The 15,775-nt window shown below is 31.4% G+C and overlaps 1 protein-coding gene across 2 annotated transcripts; it reads left to right on the forward strand.

The window, feature by feature from the left end:
* The first annotated feature begins 2,662 nt into the window (after positions 1 to 2,662).
* On the forward strand, positions 2,663 to 5,279 carry LOC105640974 (patatin-like protein 6). 2 transcript variants are annotated; one of them, XM_089715752.1, is made up of 4 exons: positions 2,663 to 2,777; positions 2,815 to 3,776; positions 4,371 to 4,433; positions 4,577 to 5,279. In XM_089715752.1, the coding sequence occupies exons 1-4, from the start codon at positions 2,678 to 2,680 to the stop codon at positions 4,862 to 4,864; spliced, it is 1,413 nt and encodes a 470-aa protein (XP_089571878.1). In that variant the 5' UTR covers positions 2,663 to 2,677; the 3' UTR covers positions 4,865 to 5,279. The 2 variants fall into 2 exon arrangements, with proteins under 2 accessions (XP_089571878.1, XP_012080791.1); XM_012225401.4 differs by having other exon boundaries at positions 2,735 to 3,776.
* The last annotated feature ends 10,496 nt before the right edge of the window (positions 5,280 to 15,775 follow it).

Below are 15,775 nucleotides of genomic sequence, written 5' to 3' on the forward strand. Positions count from 1 at the left end.
CAGCTTGAATTTTATATTTCTTTTTAAAAACCGAATGTTTTATAATTTGTTAATTAATTAAAAATTAACTTACAATAATTTACCTTAATGTTTTATAATCAACAAATTATGGATTTGAAAAAAAAAAATAGAATATGAAAATAATCGAACTTATTCTGATTATTGTTTTTTAAACTGTCTTTATCCATCTATATATGAATTTCATTTTTCCATAAATATTCTGACAGTCTCCCGCCACTTAACCAAAAACCAAAGACACAAAAGCCTAGAATCTCCTTTTTAATGTAAAAACATGAATTTACCCGCGAAAATGATACGTTTGAAAGAGATGCCACTAAACTCAAATGCTTTATAGTAAACGTTCGATGTTTACCATTTGCCTTATAATAATATTTCATTATAAAATTATTATTTCAATTTTCAAATAGCTTCTCAAGATTTGCTTTCAACCTAAACAATGGATTTTATAATGCATACCAACTTATAGTATAGTGGTAAATATATGTACAATCAGGCAATAGATTTAAATTTAAATCTTCTCTCCTAGCATTAAAAAAAAATATCTTATAACACCGTAATTGTTAGGGTGATCTATTGAGTCCATAAATTTAGTAATATTGCATATATATTACTAGTAACAATAATTTTTATGTTTTTGACGTTATATATAAAAATATTGATGGCGAAAAGTATTAGAATAAATTTATAAATTTGCCCATTTATTTTCCCACCATAAAAAATCAAATAATTTTAATTATTTAAAAAATAATGGGGGCAAAATCCTTCAATCCCACCTTTCTCCACTTTAATTTATTCAAATTTTGCATTTTGATCTTTTTGTAACTTTTCCTTTTATGGAGTAACATCTTTTCTTGCTTTCATGTTTTTTCAATTAAATTAAATAGCTTGTCTGACTTAACTATACAATAGTTGATATGAAAATAATACTATAAACCTTTAAAAAATAAATTGAACCATCATTATAATCATTATCAAGTTGTCAATTGTTAATAATAAGAAAGTAATTCTAAAAAAAATAATAAGAAATTAAGAATGATAATATTAGAATTTGGGTTCTTTCTGTGCAATTCTATCTCATATGTTGATATTAAAAAGGACATTAAAAATGTAATTTTTGAAAGAAACCCCTTAGCTAACAAATAATTAAAATATAATTTTATCCTAATATTTACTATATCGCTTTTATTAAATTTAGCATCTTCCAAGATATAATATAATCGCAAGCTAAATTTCTTAAATGCACTTTAACATATTTCTTTCATCCATACATACATTAAAAGACTAATTAAAATGATTAAATAATACTTTCTGTTTAGTATTTTTTTTTTTCTAATAAATAGCTGCTGTTATAAAAATAGATATTTAGCTATTGAATTATAACTTATATTGTGATTAATTTATTATTGATATATTTATATGAAGATAATTGTAATTTTAAATTGAATAAAAAATACATTCCATCCTTTTTTTTAAGTGATTCACATTTCAAAGTTATGAAAATATAAGAGGTAATTAATAATAATTATTTTATTTATATTAAGATTTAATGAACTCCCATTTCCTTAGACATTTTTTCCCTTGCCTAAATATTTCTCTTAATTACAAATAATTAATAAAAGGTTAATTTAGTCAATCATCTTTTACTTTTCTTTTTTAGAATTTATGTGGTTTAAACTATTTTTTAATTATTATGAAAATTCAAAAGTGTCAAATTTAATAAAATAGAGATAGTACTCCGTCCCGATAATTTTGACGTTTTTGATTTTTATTTTTATTTTCCAACTTCAATGATATTATTAGAAATATCAATGTAATATTAATTATTGTATTTAAATTTTACTCTTGTCTATCTATTTTCATCGATCTTATATCTCTTAATTATAAAGAATTAAGTACAAGATAATTTAGTTAGTTATTTTTATTTTTTCTTTCAATTATTTTCTTTAAGATAATATTAATTATTTTATTTAATCATTTTCTTATTATTTATTAAATGTTAAAAATGTAAAAATTAATGTAACATATATAATATTTTTTTCAATAGAGATGCATATTAAATTGGTGTGTCCTACCATATATCAAACTAGGTGTGCTTGAATCTCAATTAGTTAACTATTAATTACTCTTTCTGTTCCAAAATATAAATACTTTTTGATTTGTTATTTTATTCTAAAATATAAGTCATTTTGTATATTTCAAGAATTAATAAATACTATTTTTCTAATGTTGTCATTGTTTACACTAAATACAATAAATACTTCACAAGTAATTATTATTTTTGAGATAAAAGATAATTTAATCAAATTAATTATTTTTTTAATACTCATATAAAAACTTTAAACAACTTGTATTTTGGAACGGTGGGTAATAAAATAAAGTGTGCCCTATATTTCTTTTTTGGTATATGCGAAAAATTTTTTTGGTAACTCATACTTACTCTTTTTTTGCTCTAATTTTGAGGAGTGAGGTTGTATTCCTTCTAGTTTTATTTCTTATTCTAAGTGTGGTGATTTATGTTAATTTGATATGTTTATATTTCCTCGATTAAACAAAAGTACTAAAGCGGAACAACTAACTCATGATGTTATCCCGCCCAATTAAAAAAAAAAAAAAAAGCTCGCGTGCCGATTAATCGCCTACCAAGGAATGTTCCTCGATGGCCACATCACTTGAGCTCAAATTCACACTATATAAGCCTCCTCAACGCCTCTCCATCTTCTTCATCCCCAACTTCTCTTCCTCTCTCTCTCTCTCTCTCTCTCTCTAAAACTGCAATCACTGAACTAAAATAAACAATAAAAAGCTTAAAAAGCACGTCAATGGCCGTAGCTACCACAAAATCTGACATGCTTGACTCAACCTTCGACGTAGACAAACTCACTTTCGAAATCTTCTCCATCCTGGAAAACAAATTCCTTTTTGGAGGATGTGAAAATCCTAAGCTTTCTCTCCCTCAAAATAATCAACAAATACTTACTAAGAATGTCACTGAAAGTAAAGTCAGAATCCTCTCTATCGACGGTGGTGGCGCCACTGACGGCATTCTTGCCGCCAAGTCCCTCTCTTATCTCGAGTATTGCCTCCAACGTAAATCTGGCAATCCTAACGCCTCGATCGCGGATTACTTCGATGTTGTTGCTGGCTCAGGTAGTGGAGGCATCTTAGCCGCTCTCCTTTTCACTCGGGGAAAAGATGGCCGTCCTATGTTAACCGCCGATGGAGCTCTTCGTTTTCTGATCGAGAATCGTAGGAAGCTTAATCAGTCGCCTCGAGGGATTATCCGGCGAATTTTCCGGCAGGCGAAGGTTGAGAAGCTGTTTCGCGCAACTTTCGGTGAATGCACTTTAAAAGACACGCTTAAGTCGGTTTTGATTCCGTGCTACGATCTCTCTACCCGTGCACCGTTCCTTTTCTCCCGTGCGGACGCTTTGGAAATGGACGGCTATGATTTCAAGATAAGCGATGTGTGCCTGGCCACATCAGTTGATCCGATGGTGAATGGCGCTGTGGAAATGAGGTCAGTTGATAAAAAGACAAAGATCGTGGCTGTTGATGGCGGGATCGCGATGAACAATCCGACGGCAGCAGCTATTACACACGTGTTGAATAATAAGCAGGAGTTTCCTCTGTGCAAAGGAGTGGAGGATCTACTGGTGATGTCCCTCGGCGGTGGAGAGTCGGATTTAGGTCTTGAAAATCTGAATTCAACACCGGCGAGATTCGTAAGAGTCGCTGGAGAAGGAGCTTCCGATATGGTACGATGCGTTTTAACCTTTACTTTCTTTAACTAGATTATTGAATTGGATTGAGGAATGCAATATAAATAAAAATAATATTAAAAAAAATTAAGAAGAATGATTACATTACATAATTTTATAAATTTGGAAAAGAAATTTAATTTACTTGATAGAATTGACCAATTGATTGATTAAATTCCATGTAATTCTTTGAAAATTTTAAAAATTAATTGATTTAATGAAAAGAAAAGCTAAAATTAAAAAAATTGAATTGGTTCGATCAATATATTATTATTTTAGAGTGAATCTAATTCGATTAAACTTAAATTAGTTTAAATTTACTAATGACAATTCCGAATTACAGTTTGAAGTCATGGGAACTTTTTCTTTATTTATTTATTTATTATTTATTATTTTTTTGTGGACTGGACGTAGCGTTGTCCTTTGTGTAATTATTTAGTATATTTTGGTGGGCCGCTGTCTTTTGCTCCACAACGGACATTATTATTTTATTTCGAAATAATGGGCATTATTGTGTGTGTGGCATTTTATTTTTATTATTATCCTTTATTGGTCGAGTAGGTATGCTAATTCGACCTTTTAATTAATTAGGTTGATCAAGCTGTATCTATGGCGTTTGGTCAGTGTCGGACAAGCAATTATGTTCGCATTCAGGTAATCATTTCCCAACTATTACCCTTTATTTATATTTATATTTTGTTTTCATACAATAGAAAAATTATAAAATAAGAGGAAAATATATTTTAATTAAAAAAGAAATGGTGATTAATTTGTTTTGAATGATGTGAAAATTTCAGGCAAATGGCATAATAGGAAAGAAGCAAATAAAGTCGGAGAAGAGAACAAACATATTGGCGATGACAGAAGAAATGTTGGAACAGAAAAACGTAGAGTCTGTATTATTTAAAGGAAAGAAGATAGCTGAAAGTACAAATTTAGACAAGTTAGAGTCATTTGGTGGAGAGCTAATTAAAGAACAAGAAAGGAGAAAAACAAGCATATTACCAACTGTGGTATTAAAGCAAGGATCACCTTCTCCTAGAACATCATCTGCCACTACTCTCTCCACTTCATCTTCCTGTTAATTAGCTATAAATCTATATCTATATCTATATACATATATATAAAATAATTATTAAAGCTAAAATCAAAATTGAAATTAAACTTATTAGTAGAGAGTTTTCATGCTTTTGCTGCCGCTCGTGATGACTGATCAGGCGTACGAGACAGAGCTGAGCTAATGAGTGCATCTGAATTTTTTTTTTTTTTTTTTTTTTTTTTTGGCACCATCTGCGTTATATATGTATAGTTGTATGTATATTTGTAATTTAGAGGTGTTTGTTTATAAGGATTTAATTATGGAAATTTTTTCCTGCAAATTTGGAGATTTGACTCTATATTGGGCAAGCTGCTGCAGAGTGCTCCTGCTACATATATAGATTTTGATGGAATGTATTTTCTTCCTCCATTTCAATACCTTGATTTCCTTTTTTACATTTACATTGCAACCTTAATTGCAGTAAAATGTTAGTACCTTTTTTTTTTTTAAAAATTTTTTTGAAGGGGAGGAAAGATTTAAATTGATAGTTGTGTGAGAGTCAAATACATATTTGTGTGATTTATTTGAGACCATTTACCGTTGATGATATATAAAAGGTAAACTTGAAAAAAATAATTTATTATTTATTAAATCCATAAACATGACAAGTATTAGAAACATAGTATTTTTTTAAATGTGACAAGTATTTAAAAACATAGTACTTTCTGAAACGTGGCAAATATTTAGGAATGGAGGAAGTATTGTTTTGTTTGTGCTAATTGTTATCTCCCAAAATATAAGTCGTTTAAATTATATCTAATGTAAATAAAGGTAACGTTTGAAAAAAAAAATCATATACTACTCTTTAAATATTCAAAACGATTTATATTTTTGAACAAAATAATTTTCTAAAAACGATTTATATTTTGAGATGGAATATTAAGTTTGCTGGTTATAATAAATCTTTCTTCATTAATTATCAAGTGCTTTAAAGTTTTTACACGTGATTAAGAAAATAATTATTAAATTACCATTTGCCTTAGATAATTACTTCATAGTCAGTGATTCTCTCAGGTAAAATTAAGAGAGAGAAAAGGAGGTGATAAGTTAGATTTCATAAAATTGTAGAAAATCATTATTATATTTATTAGAAATAAATATAAAATTGTAACAAATTAATTAATAGTACCATTTTTTCTCAAAATGAGAGATAATTTTGACTGTAAAAGTAATGAATGTGATTATGACCTAATGTATATAATTGTAACTAATTTTTGAAATTAGATAAAATAATTTATTTTTAGAGGTTTGATATAATTGTAATTGTTAGAAAGAATTTGGGTTCTTTGAGTGATTAGATCAATTAAATTTAAAACGGAAAAAAAAAAAAAAACAACCGTTAAGTACTAATACAAAGTTAAATGATTGTGGTTTTTTAGATAAAGCAGAAAAGGAAAAAGGACTACAAACTCAATTAAACCTCAGGTGTCTAACAGTTAGTTGAATACCAGATCCGCTTGTTCAAGGAGCAACTAACTTAGCAAGAAAGTTTGTTGGATAATTTCCCTTTCCAAGAAAATTATGGAAACAAATTCTTAAAAGAAAAAAGAAAAGAAAAGAAAGGAGATTATGAAAACAAAATGATTATATGCTTTTTCAGGGCTTAATACATATATATGTTTAGACATTTTCGTCATTGAGCCACTTATTTCAATTTATAGAATCGTTGGTTAAAAATTTTCAAAATGCCAAATTTGAATAAGTTTTTGAACTGTCATTTCTAACCAGTTCAGATGTTGGTTCCGTTTCGATGAACCAACAGTTCAATTTATAATTCTGACATAGTTTCTGCAATATATGCATTATTTTTCTAAAAAAAAGAAAATTGGTTCTAGAGTTACACAATTTTTTTTTGGAAAAAAAGTAAATTTGAAAAGAATATTAATAAATTTTATTTTAAATAATTTTTAAAATGTCCATACATATAAGAAATAAAAATCATTAACTTTATAAATAATTAAAAATAATCAAACAAATTTGATTTATTTTATCTAAATATTATTAATTCAATAAATTATTAGGAAAATTTGAAATGAAAAAAATGTTTCAAACAATATAATTTTGGACTGGTAAAAGAATTTTAAAAAGAAAAAAAAAACATTGTTGAACTCCCATTTATATCAAACGATATAATTTTATATTAAGTATTGTATTTCTTTTTTCTATTTTTATTTTTTTACACTTTTAGCTTTTTAAGTCAAGTGTATGAGAAATCAGCTTATTTAGACTTTAATGGGGCATAGAAGAGATTAACTTATTATAAATTTCTTCAAATAAAAATAGTATTTTGGTTCGGACTTGAATCGCTAGCTCCAGGTCGATTCAAATTCATAGCCTGCTTGTGAGAATCAATCACAAGCCACTTTTTAGGCCATTTATCACTGGTGCCGTCATATGTAATCACCTTTTCGGGTTCCGTTTACTCTTGTTTTACAACTTTTTCTCGACCTTTGGGGAGAAAGAATTTAATATTAATGTGAACCTTAATCGGCCTATGAACCATCAATTTGGTCAAAATTTTGAACCGATAATTTTGATTCTGATTTAATTTTGGTTCAAACCAAATTGATAGCCATGCCTACCTATATTTCTTCTTTAATAATTAGTATTAATCTTTTATAGATTGATTTTCTAGTTTGATTGAGTGTATCTTTTCTTCCATCCTTTATTTCTTTCTCTGTCTCTCTCTCTCTCTCTCTCTTTTTTTTTTTTTTTAATTTTTTTTTTGTAAACCCTTAAATTTTTATTGTAACAATCTATATACATAATTTTACATTGCGTATTGAATAATATGATAAATTTTAAACTTCAAATTTTAAATTGAGTTAAAATATAAATTAGTAGATATTATGTTATTTTATTCGAAGTAGTGGAATTAGTTACATAAAATGGCATCTACGCGAGAAATTTAAAGTGGTGCATTCTTCAAACATGTTTAGAGCATACAATAATGGAATTGTATTGCTTAAAGCACCCTAATGCCAAAAACTTTTCACTTGTTTTCTAGGTGTCCTACATGTGTTAGACACAGCCAGTAGCTCATCAACCACCATAGATTAGCCGTGGCTAACCACAGTCATTTGACTAGCTCATTGGGTACCATCGGCTAACCATAGTTTATTACAGACACATACCATTAGCTCTTCGGGCACCTCAGGCTATCCACGACTATTTTTACATCAAAAACAAAACACTTTCAAATATTGGGACATATTTACATTTCTATAAGTATATATTTGTTACAATGCATAAAAAATTATGAGTTATATTTCCATATTGGCTAGCTCTCTTCTTTGACAATAAATAAAAGCATTTGGGAAGCCCCGAGTTGGATTAGACAGTCCTTGATAATAGGGTTTGGATACCAGTAGTTTAAAAAAAAAAGATCATTTGGGACTTCCAAAACACAAGAAAAGTGAACCAAAAACTATAATAAAAATGTGCCACAATATTTTGAGTTATATTTTTATTCTTAAGAGCTTATAAGTGCAAGCAAACTTTTTTTGTATGAATTTTTAGTTGTGATATTAAGTCTTCTCTTGTTAGGATTGAGTATTTGAGAGAGGACTATATACTTTTGAGTGAACTTTATAGCTTTTTAATGAGAATTGGGTTGGGTAGAGCCCTAAAATTTATAAATATTTTTTGTCATATTATTCTTATGATTGTGACAATACTTTGGGTTTCTGAGTTTGTTATAAAGGATATAGTCTTTCAGTTTGAAGGGGACTATATTAAATGGAGAGAACTCTCAAAGAGAGCTTTCTGGAGAAGAGAAGGGTAGTGAGTGGCTGAACCTCTACAAATTGATGTATTCTTCTTTTCCTCTTTTTCCTTTCTCTTTCATTTTGGAATACTTATTTTATGATCGTGAAGAATCCATCAAATTTGATATTAACTAAATTCACCCCTCATTTTGGGTTGCTTATAAGGGACAATAAGTGGTATTAGAGCCTTATCTCCTCACTTGAAGATTAACCATCTTGGCGCAAAAATCAATGACAGCCTATAATAAAAAAACAAGAAACTCATTAGACCCTTTTTTTTTTTTTTTTTTTTTTTGTTTAATGGTGATGACTACCAACATTGGGAAAATAGGATTTGTTACTTTCTTAGATGAGAAGGAGTTAAGTTATGAGATATATTTAATGAAGGTTCATTTGTACATACCAAAATTATTGAAGGTGCTAGTGTGCTCCTAAGCCAAAGATAATGAAATGACTATGAGAGGAAAATGATGACTCTTAATAACAAAGCAATTCAATATCTCATTTATGCTCTTAATAGAAGTGAGTGCAACAAAATGCGGATGAAGACCATTACAAAGGATATATGAGATGCATTGATAGTCACTCATGGAGGCACTTATCAAATCAAAGAAAATAAGATGGAGATACTCACATATTAATATGAGCTCTTCACGTACCAATCAAATGAATGATATTCATCAAGATTATTGGATAAATGAAGTCTCTTGGCAAAACTTACACAAACGATATTCGAAAGTTGCTTCTCTCAAAGATGCCAAAAATCTAAACAAAATGCTACTTAATGAGCTTCTTGGAAATCTCATTGCTTATGAGATGACTTTCCAACTAGATGCAATGGAAGAACGTTCTAAAAATAAGAAAAACATAACACTAAAAAGAAACTTCACAAGATTCTAATGATGAGGAGAAAATTAATGAAAAGAACTAGCATTAATCACTAGGAAGATGAGGCAAATGCTCTTCCAAAATAAGAAGTTTGAGCCAAAAAAGAACTTCAAGAAGAATCAAATTATTTGCTATGAATGTGATAAACAGGGTCATATAAAAATAAAATATCCAAGATAAAGAAGCCAATTAAGAACTTCAAAAAGAAGCTTGGATGATTCAAATGACTCTAAAAGTGAGGAAGAAGAGAATGAAGTTACTAATGTTTGCTTTATTGCTATTGTGGAAATTAGTAACCATAAATTTTGGGTATTTCAAATGGTTTAGCTATATTTTTAATTAATTTTCAATATTGTAACCAAACAATAGAAAACGAATTATTTGAAAAATATTATCCAAAGATAAATAATTTTCCTGAAACAAATGGAGCATAAGTATGTAAAGGAACTAGTTATGATATATTTATTGCAGATAATTATAAATTTAGTATTTGAACGTTTTAGCTTTTTCTGGTGTCTGAATGACAAGCATTGGCAATTAAGTATCTGTATTGACATGGAAAATGAATGTCCGCCACTATAAATTTCAATTTGAGTTTCCTCGATGAGACTTCGATTCCGAGCTTTAGGGCTATGTCTATGGACCTAGACTCTTGCATAGGTTTTCTTGTTAGGCCGACTAAAGGGGTTTGGACAGGTTTAAGCCTCACCTGATCTAGTTTCAACGCCTTGAATACCTCCGTAGTCAAAAAGTTCACTGCACTACCTTCATCCAACAACACTCTTTTCACCAGAAAGTTTTCCATAATCCCCTCAACTACTAGGACATCATTGTGTTGGGCACGTACAAGCTCACCATCGGCTTCAAAGAATGATATGGGCGGCCTAGTGCTCGGCTTCTGCTGGGTGTGAATACTCAAATTTTGAGGCTCAAAAAGCCTGTTTTCCCAGACTGCAAACAGTCTAGCCAGACTGGAGGCCATTCGAAAAAGTTCACCGAAAGTATGCCAATATGGTACTTGAAACGTCCGGAAAATTACGAGGATCGCAGAACTGGTCCCGGAAAATATTTTTTGGAGGTACGAAACTCCTGAAAAAGCCTCTGGAACGAAAAACTAGCGAGTGGACAGCAGCCGCCGTCCACTGCGGCGGCGCCCGCCCTCCAGCCCGCCGTCCACGGCGGTAGCGCCTGCCGTCCAGCCTGTTTTTTTCCTATAAATACAGCCCCGAATAGACAGTTTTACTCACTCGATCTGTGTTGACGGACGCTCTCTTCTCCCCTACGCTCCTTGCGGTTCTTTTACTGCTTTTCTGCATTTAGTGTAGGCTTTTATTACTCTGTTGTTGTGATATTTGGTCACTTAATTAAATTAATTTTAATTAAATATTCCCCAAACGAGGAGCTTAATCTGGAATTTTCAAGCTGAAGCTAAGAAGTGGCCGCCGATTAACTCAAGTAATAACGAAACTTTGCCCATTTAATTTCAGCATTTTGTGCATATTCTCTTCTACTCCAATTCTGAATTAAACTGCTGCATAAATGCATTCATGTCATCAATTTGGCAAATAAACTGCCTCAATTAAATATGATTAAGCTTAAAATGCCCGATTAATTAATAATCGTGGTGTTAAAGCCTAAATCCGACAATATTGGCTAAAGTATCTGGTCAATTAATGACTACTGTATAATCGCCTTTATTTCGAACAGTCCGGCTTAAGTCCAATTAATCAATAATTGTGGCTAAATAGCCTTAATTAACCACGTTTTTTTGGCAATAAATTGCTTATATTTCAATTCAATTGATCACTTTTGGCAAACAAATTGCCTATAAATAAGATTAGCCATTTTTAGCGACAAATCGCTTAAATCGAAGTTTTGGCAAAATGCCTTGAATTAATCAATCTTTTGGCTAAAAGCCTTAAATCAATCATTTTGGCGACAATCACCCAATCAACACTCTTGGCAAACAAATTGCCTAAATCAACCATTTTGGCAACAAAAAGCCCAAACATCAATTTTTGGCAATAAAAAGCCCAAACATCAATTTTTGGCAATAAATTGCCGAATCAACCATTTTGGCAACAAAAAGCCCAAATATCAATTTTTGGCAATAAATTGCCCAATCAATTAATTTTGGTGACAATCGCCCAATCAACACTTTTGGCAAACAAATTGCCTAAATCAACCCATTTTGGCTAAAAGCCTTCAAATAATCACTTTTGGCAAACCAATTGCCTAAATCACATCAACTTTTGGCAAACAAATTGCCTAAATCAATCTTTTTGGCTAAAAGCCTTAAATCGACACTTTTGGCAACAAACGCCTAATCAAATCAATCAATTCTTTGGCAAAATGCCTGAACAAAATGCACGAAGCATACACACACTCATGCATTAAGCATACCCATTCAAAGCCCTTTAAAAAAGGCCTATCGAACTACGCGACTTTGATCTTCCATTTAAACATAAGTACGTAGGCACGTTTAGGGTTTAATCCCGAGCGGCAAGTCGAAATCACTTAAACATTTTACTGGTCCAATTCCATCATTTACCTTGCAAAGCATTCACACTTAGGTTAGTTAATCAGCATGACATAGTCTCGGGATCCACCTCGGGTTCGCAAACTATGCCTTAAACATTGGGATAATTAATCTAGTAATTAGGTTAATTAAAATTGGAGTCAACCTAGGGTTTTTTCCTAGTTTACCCTAAAATAATTAAACAAGGTGGCGACTCACACATTCACGTGCATTTCTGCCCTTAGTCATATTCATTATATGCCTATTTTTGGGGGAGGGGTTCACACTGGGGTAGAATGGAATAGATCTCCATGCTCTCCTTTTTCTGGCTAAATTGCTATCACCCCCAATGAGCCACCAAATATGGTGTGGATTGTACCTAGGGTGTGACATTCTTTCGGCTACTTATCCTTCTGTTCAATTTCCCTTCACGCTCTTCTAAAAAATTGCTTCAGTTCGCCTTTTTATACAAGGCATTCTATCTCTTTTTTTAATTGTCAACAAGCCTCAGTCTCGTGGCCTACATCCTTATGGAACTCACAATACTTGCTCTTATCTCGATGGCTTGAGGTATCCTCCTTTATCTTTCTAGGATAATAGAACTGAATTTGATTGCCTTGTTCTCTTACCCAAGACAATATTTTCGAGCGTGGTCTATTCAAAGGGGTAAACTCCCGATCTTGCAGTGGCTTGCCATCTCTTAAGTATGGTGTTCGAACATAATAACTAGTTCGTGGGAGCTGAACATGTGACCTCCTTCTGTGCGATCGTCTCCTCACTGGAGATGGGTGTCTTATGTCTACACCTCTCTTCTCTGGGTGATCTGTATTGTTAAGCCTCATAAGCTTCGTCTAATTTTATATATTTATGGGCTCGCGCCATAAGCTCGGTGAAGGTCAGGAGAGGGTCTACACTCAAACTTTCAAACAATTTGTTGTACCTGCAATTTTTTACCATGGCGCTAACGGCTACCTCATCATTCAAGTTCTCTACTTGAATCGCCATTTTTTGAAATTTGGATACATACTACCTCAGGGTCCCTCCTTCCTCTCTTTCTAAATCTACCAAGTCAGACGATATTTTCCTGGATGGTACACATGTTTATGAAACGGGCTCAGAATGTTGTGGCCAACTGAGAGAAGGAATGAATGGATAATGTCTTGAGTTTTTGATACCACTCTTGGGGTGCCCCTTTTAGGGTAGTTGGAAAGACCTTACACATTAAATCCTCCGAATTGGTTTGCAAATACATCATAGTTTGAAAGATCGCCAGACGACTCCAGGGATCGGTAGATCCATCATAGGATTGGAAAGTAGGAAGCTTGAACTTTAGTGGAGAGGCTGCGGCCAAAATATCAATTGATAAGGGTGATTCCTGTTGGAGTCCATAATCTCCTGTGTCTTTTGTCTCTCTACACTCTCGAATAAGCTCATTGACAACATCTCAAAGATTTGCTCCATTCGTAATTGGTTGGGTGCGAATTAGTTGTTAGCTGTTGGGGATAGTCATACTAGGGTCCACCTCTGATTCTGCCTCATGGTATCAATCAAATTCTGAGTGATTTCGGTGTTTAGGTGAAGTTGGGGTAACCTATGCTCTTGACGAGGAGAGTTCATTGGCCTAGGAGATGGTATTGGCTCGTTGCTAGGCTGAGGGATCTCTAAGAGGCGTTTCAGCACGATGGTGAATTGTGAATAAGATTAGGCTACAGCTGCTACTTAGGGACCAGTGATTGATGGAAGTATGAATGGGGATTGTTGGTTGGCTTCGTCATGGGTGTTATTTGGGCCTTCAAGGTTGAGGCGCTCAGTGGGATTGGTGGCCATGGGAATCAAGAAAAACTTTGGAAACTTTTAGGATTGAAGGTGTGGTCCACGCTCATCGCACTAAAAATTTGAGGTATAGTAAATTGTGAAGTAACTCGTACTTGGGTTAAATTTAGAGTATATATACTGGATTTGGTTGTGTTAGGATAAGGATTATGATTCTTATATTACTTGTTAATTTGAGTTTATTTAGGAATTTAATATTATTTATTTAATATATTTTATTATTATATGTAAACACTTATCATTTAAATTTTAATTTTATTATCTAAATATTACAAAATTATATATAATGATTATATTTTAAAACTTTTTATTAGATTACTTAGAATATTTTTTTAAGTTTAAAATTTAGTAATTATTTAAAATAATTATCTCTATCGATATCTGATTTTCTTTTTGTTTTAGATTCGACTGTTTAATTTTTGTCCCATTTATTTATAATAATTTTATTTTTTTATATCTATATATATTTACTATTGCCTTTATGCTTATTTGCAGAAATTCTGAATATATCTATGTATTATATATTTACTCTATTTTAGTTTATATGTATATCTTTTATAATATTTTTATTTGTTTCTTTTATTTCTTTGAAGTTGTATGATTTATTTTGGGTAGCATTATTTTCAGAGTGTCTTTTGTTAATAATAGAGCAACTAATTTTTTAATATTAAACTGACTATATTACCCTTCTAGTTAAATATTACGGTTAACCCATAAAACTCCTAAGTCTTGAACTCAAGACTTTCTATTTCTCTCTTAAATCAATAAAACTAATCAATCCATGATTAAGGCAATTAATTACACTGAGAAACTGTAAATGGTTAAAAGCTCAAATTTTTCATAGATCTGCCATTAAAAGCCAATACTATATTTTCTTCCTTGTGTTTGATAAAGAAGTAGGAAAAGGTGAAATGAATAGTTAGAAAATTTGTATTGAAGGATTTTCCATAATTGAGGGAATATCTTGCAATGAACCCAAAAGGTTATCCATGAATTTTATCCCATTTTTGTTGAATTTTTTATATTTTAACACTTTTTTAGATCCTTTACACAGTATTTACAAAAAAAAAAAAAAAAAAAAAATGACATTGAATCATTTATTTACATGCCTTTTGGTGATTCTTACTTCTCGTCAAGAACAAGAGGTAGCATTGGCTTTTTGTGATCAGAAATGAGACTCAGTTCATAGTGTATGGTAGACCCTTTTATATTAATGAATGTAAATTATCGATTTGTTTTGGTTGGTGAACCATTCTGTAGTAGAAGAAAGGAAAGCAGAGTGTAACACCCTCCGCCCAATCCCGTGAGACCCGACGACGGATGCCACATTCGGTGCCGGAGACACCGTCTTAACTTAACATACAAATCATTAAATAAGATTATGAATTAGAAGTAATTGAGTATTCACAAGTGTAGCGAGTAATTTTTTTGTCTTTTATAGATAATCATTTCATTTCGTTTTCATCTCTTTTTTTTTTTTTTTTGAAAAAGGGAAACAACTTTCATGAAGACCTCAGAACCAAATCTTGTCATTATAGTGGTCAAAATGGGCACTCAATTTAGTAATGCATGTGGCCCGACACAGCAGAGTCAGTTTGGGTGTTTCAGCCATAAGTTGAGCTATGTATCTCCACTTTGGACACAAGAGGATGGGTTGGAAAGATAAGAAGTAAAGCTATAACTTTTATGAAGAACATAAGACATTATTTTGCCATTTGAGTGGTCAAAATGGACAATCATTTCGGATAGACAGGTAAGACGTCATAACAGAACCAGTTTTGGTATTTAAATCATAAGTTGAGCTACAAGTAGTGGAATTAGACATAAGAATATGTGTTGGAAAGCTGAGAAATAGAGCTACAACTTTCATGAAGGACTCAGACACAAATGG

The sequence above is a fragment of the Jatropha curcas genome, chromosome 10 (assembly GCF_041381405.1).
Source record: "Jatropha curcas cultivar XTBG-Jc1 chromosome 10, XTBG_Jcur_1.0, whole genome shotgun sequence".
In the NCBI taxonomy this organism is placed as follows: Eukaryota; Viridiplantae; Streptophyta; class Magnoliopsida; order Malpighiales; family Euphorbiaceae; genus Jatropha; species Jatropha curcas.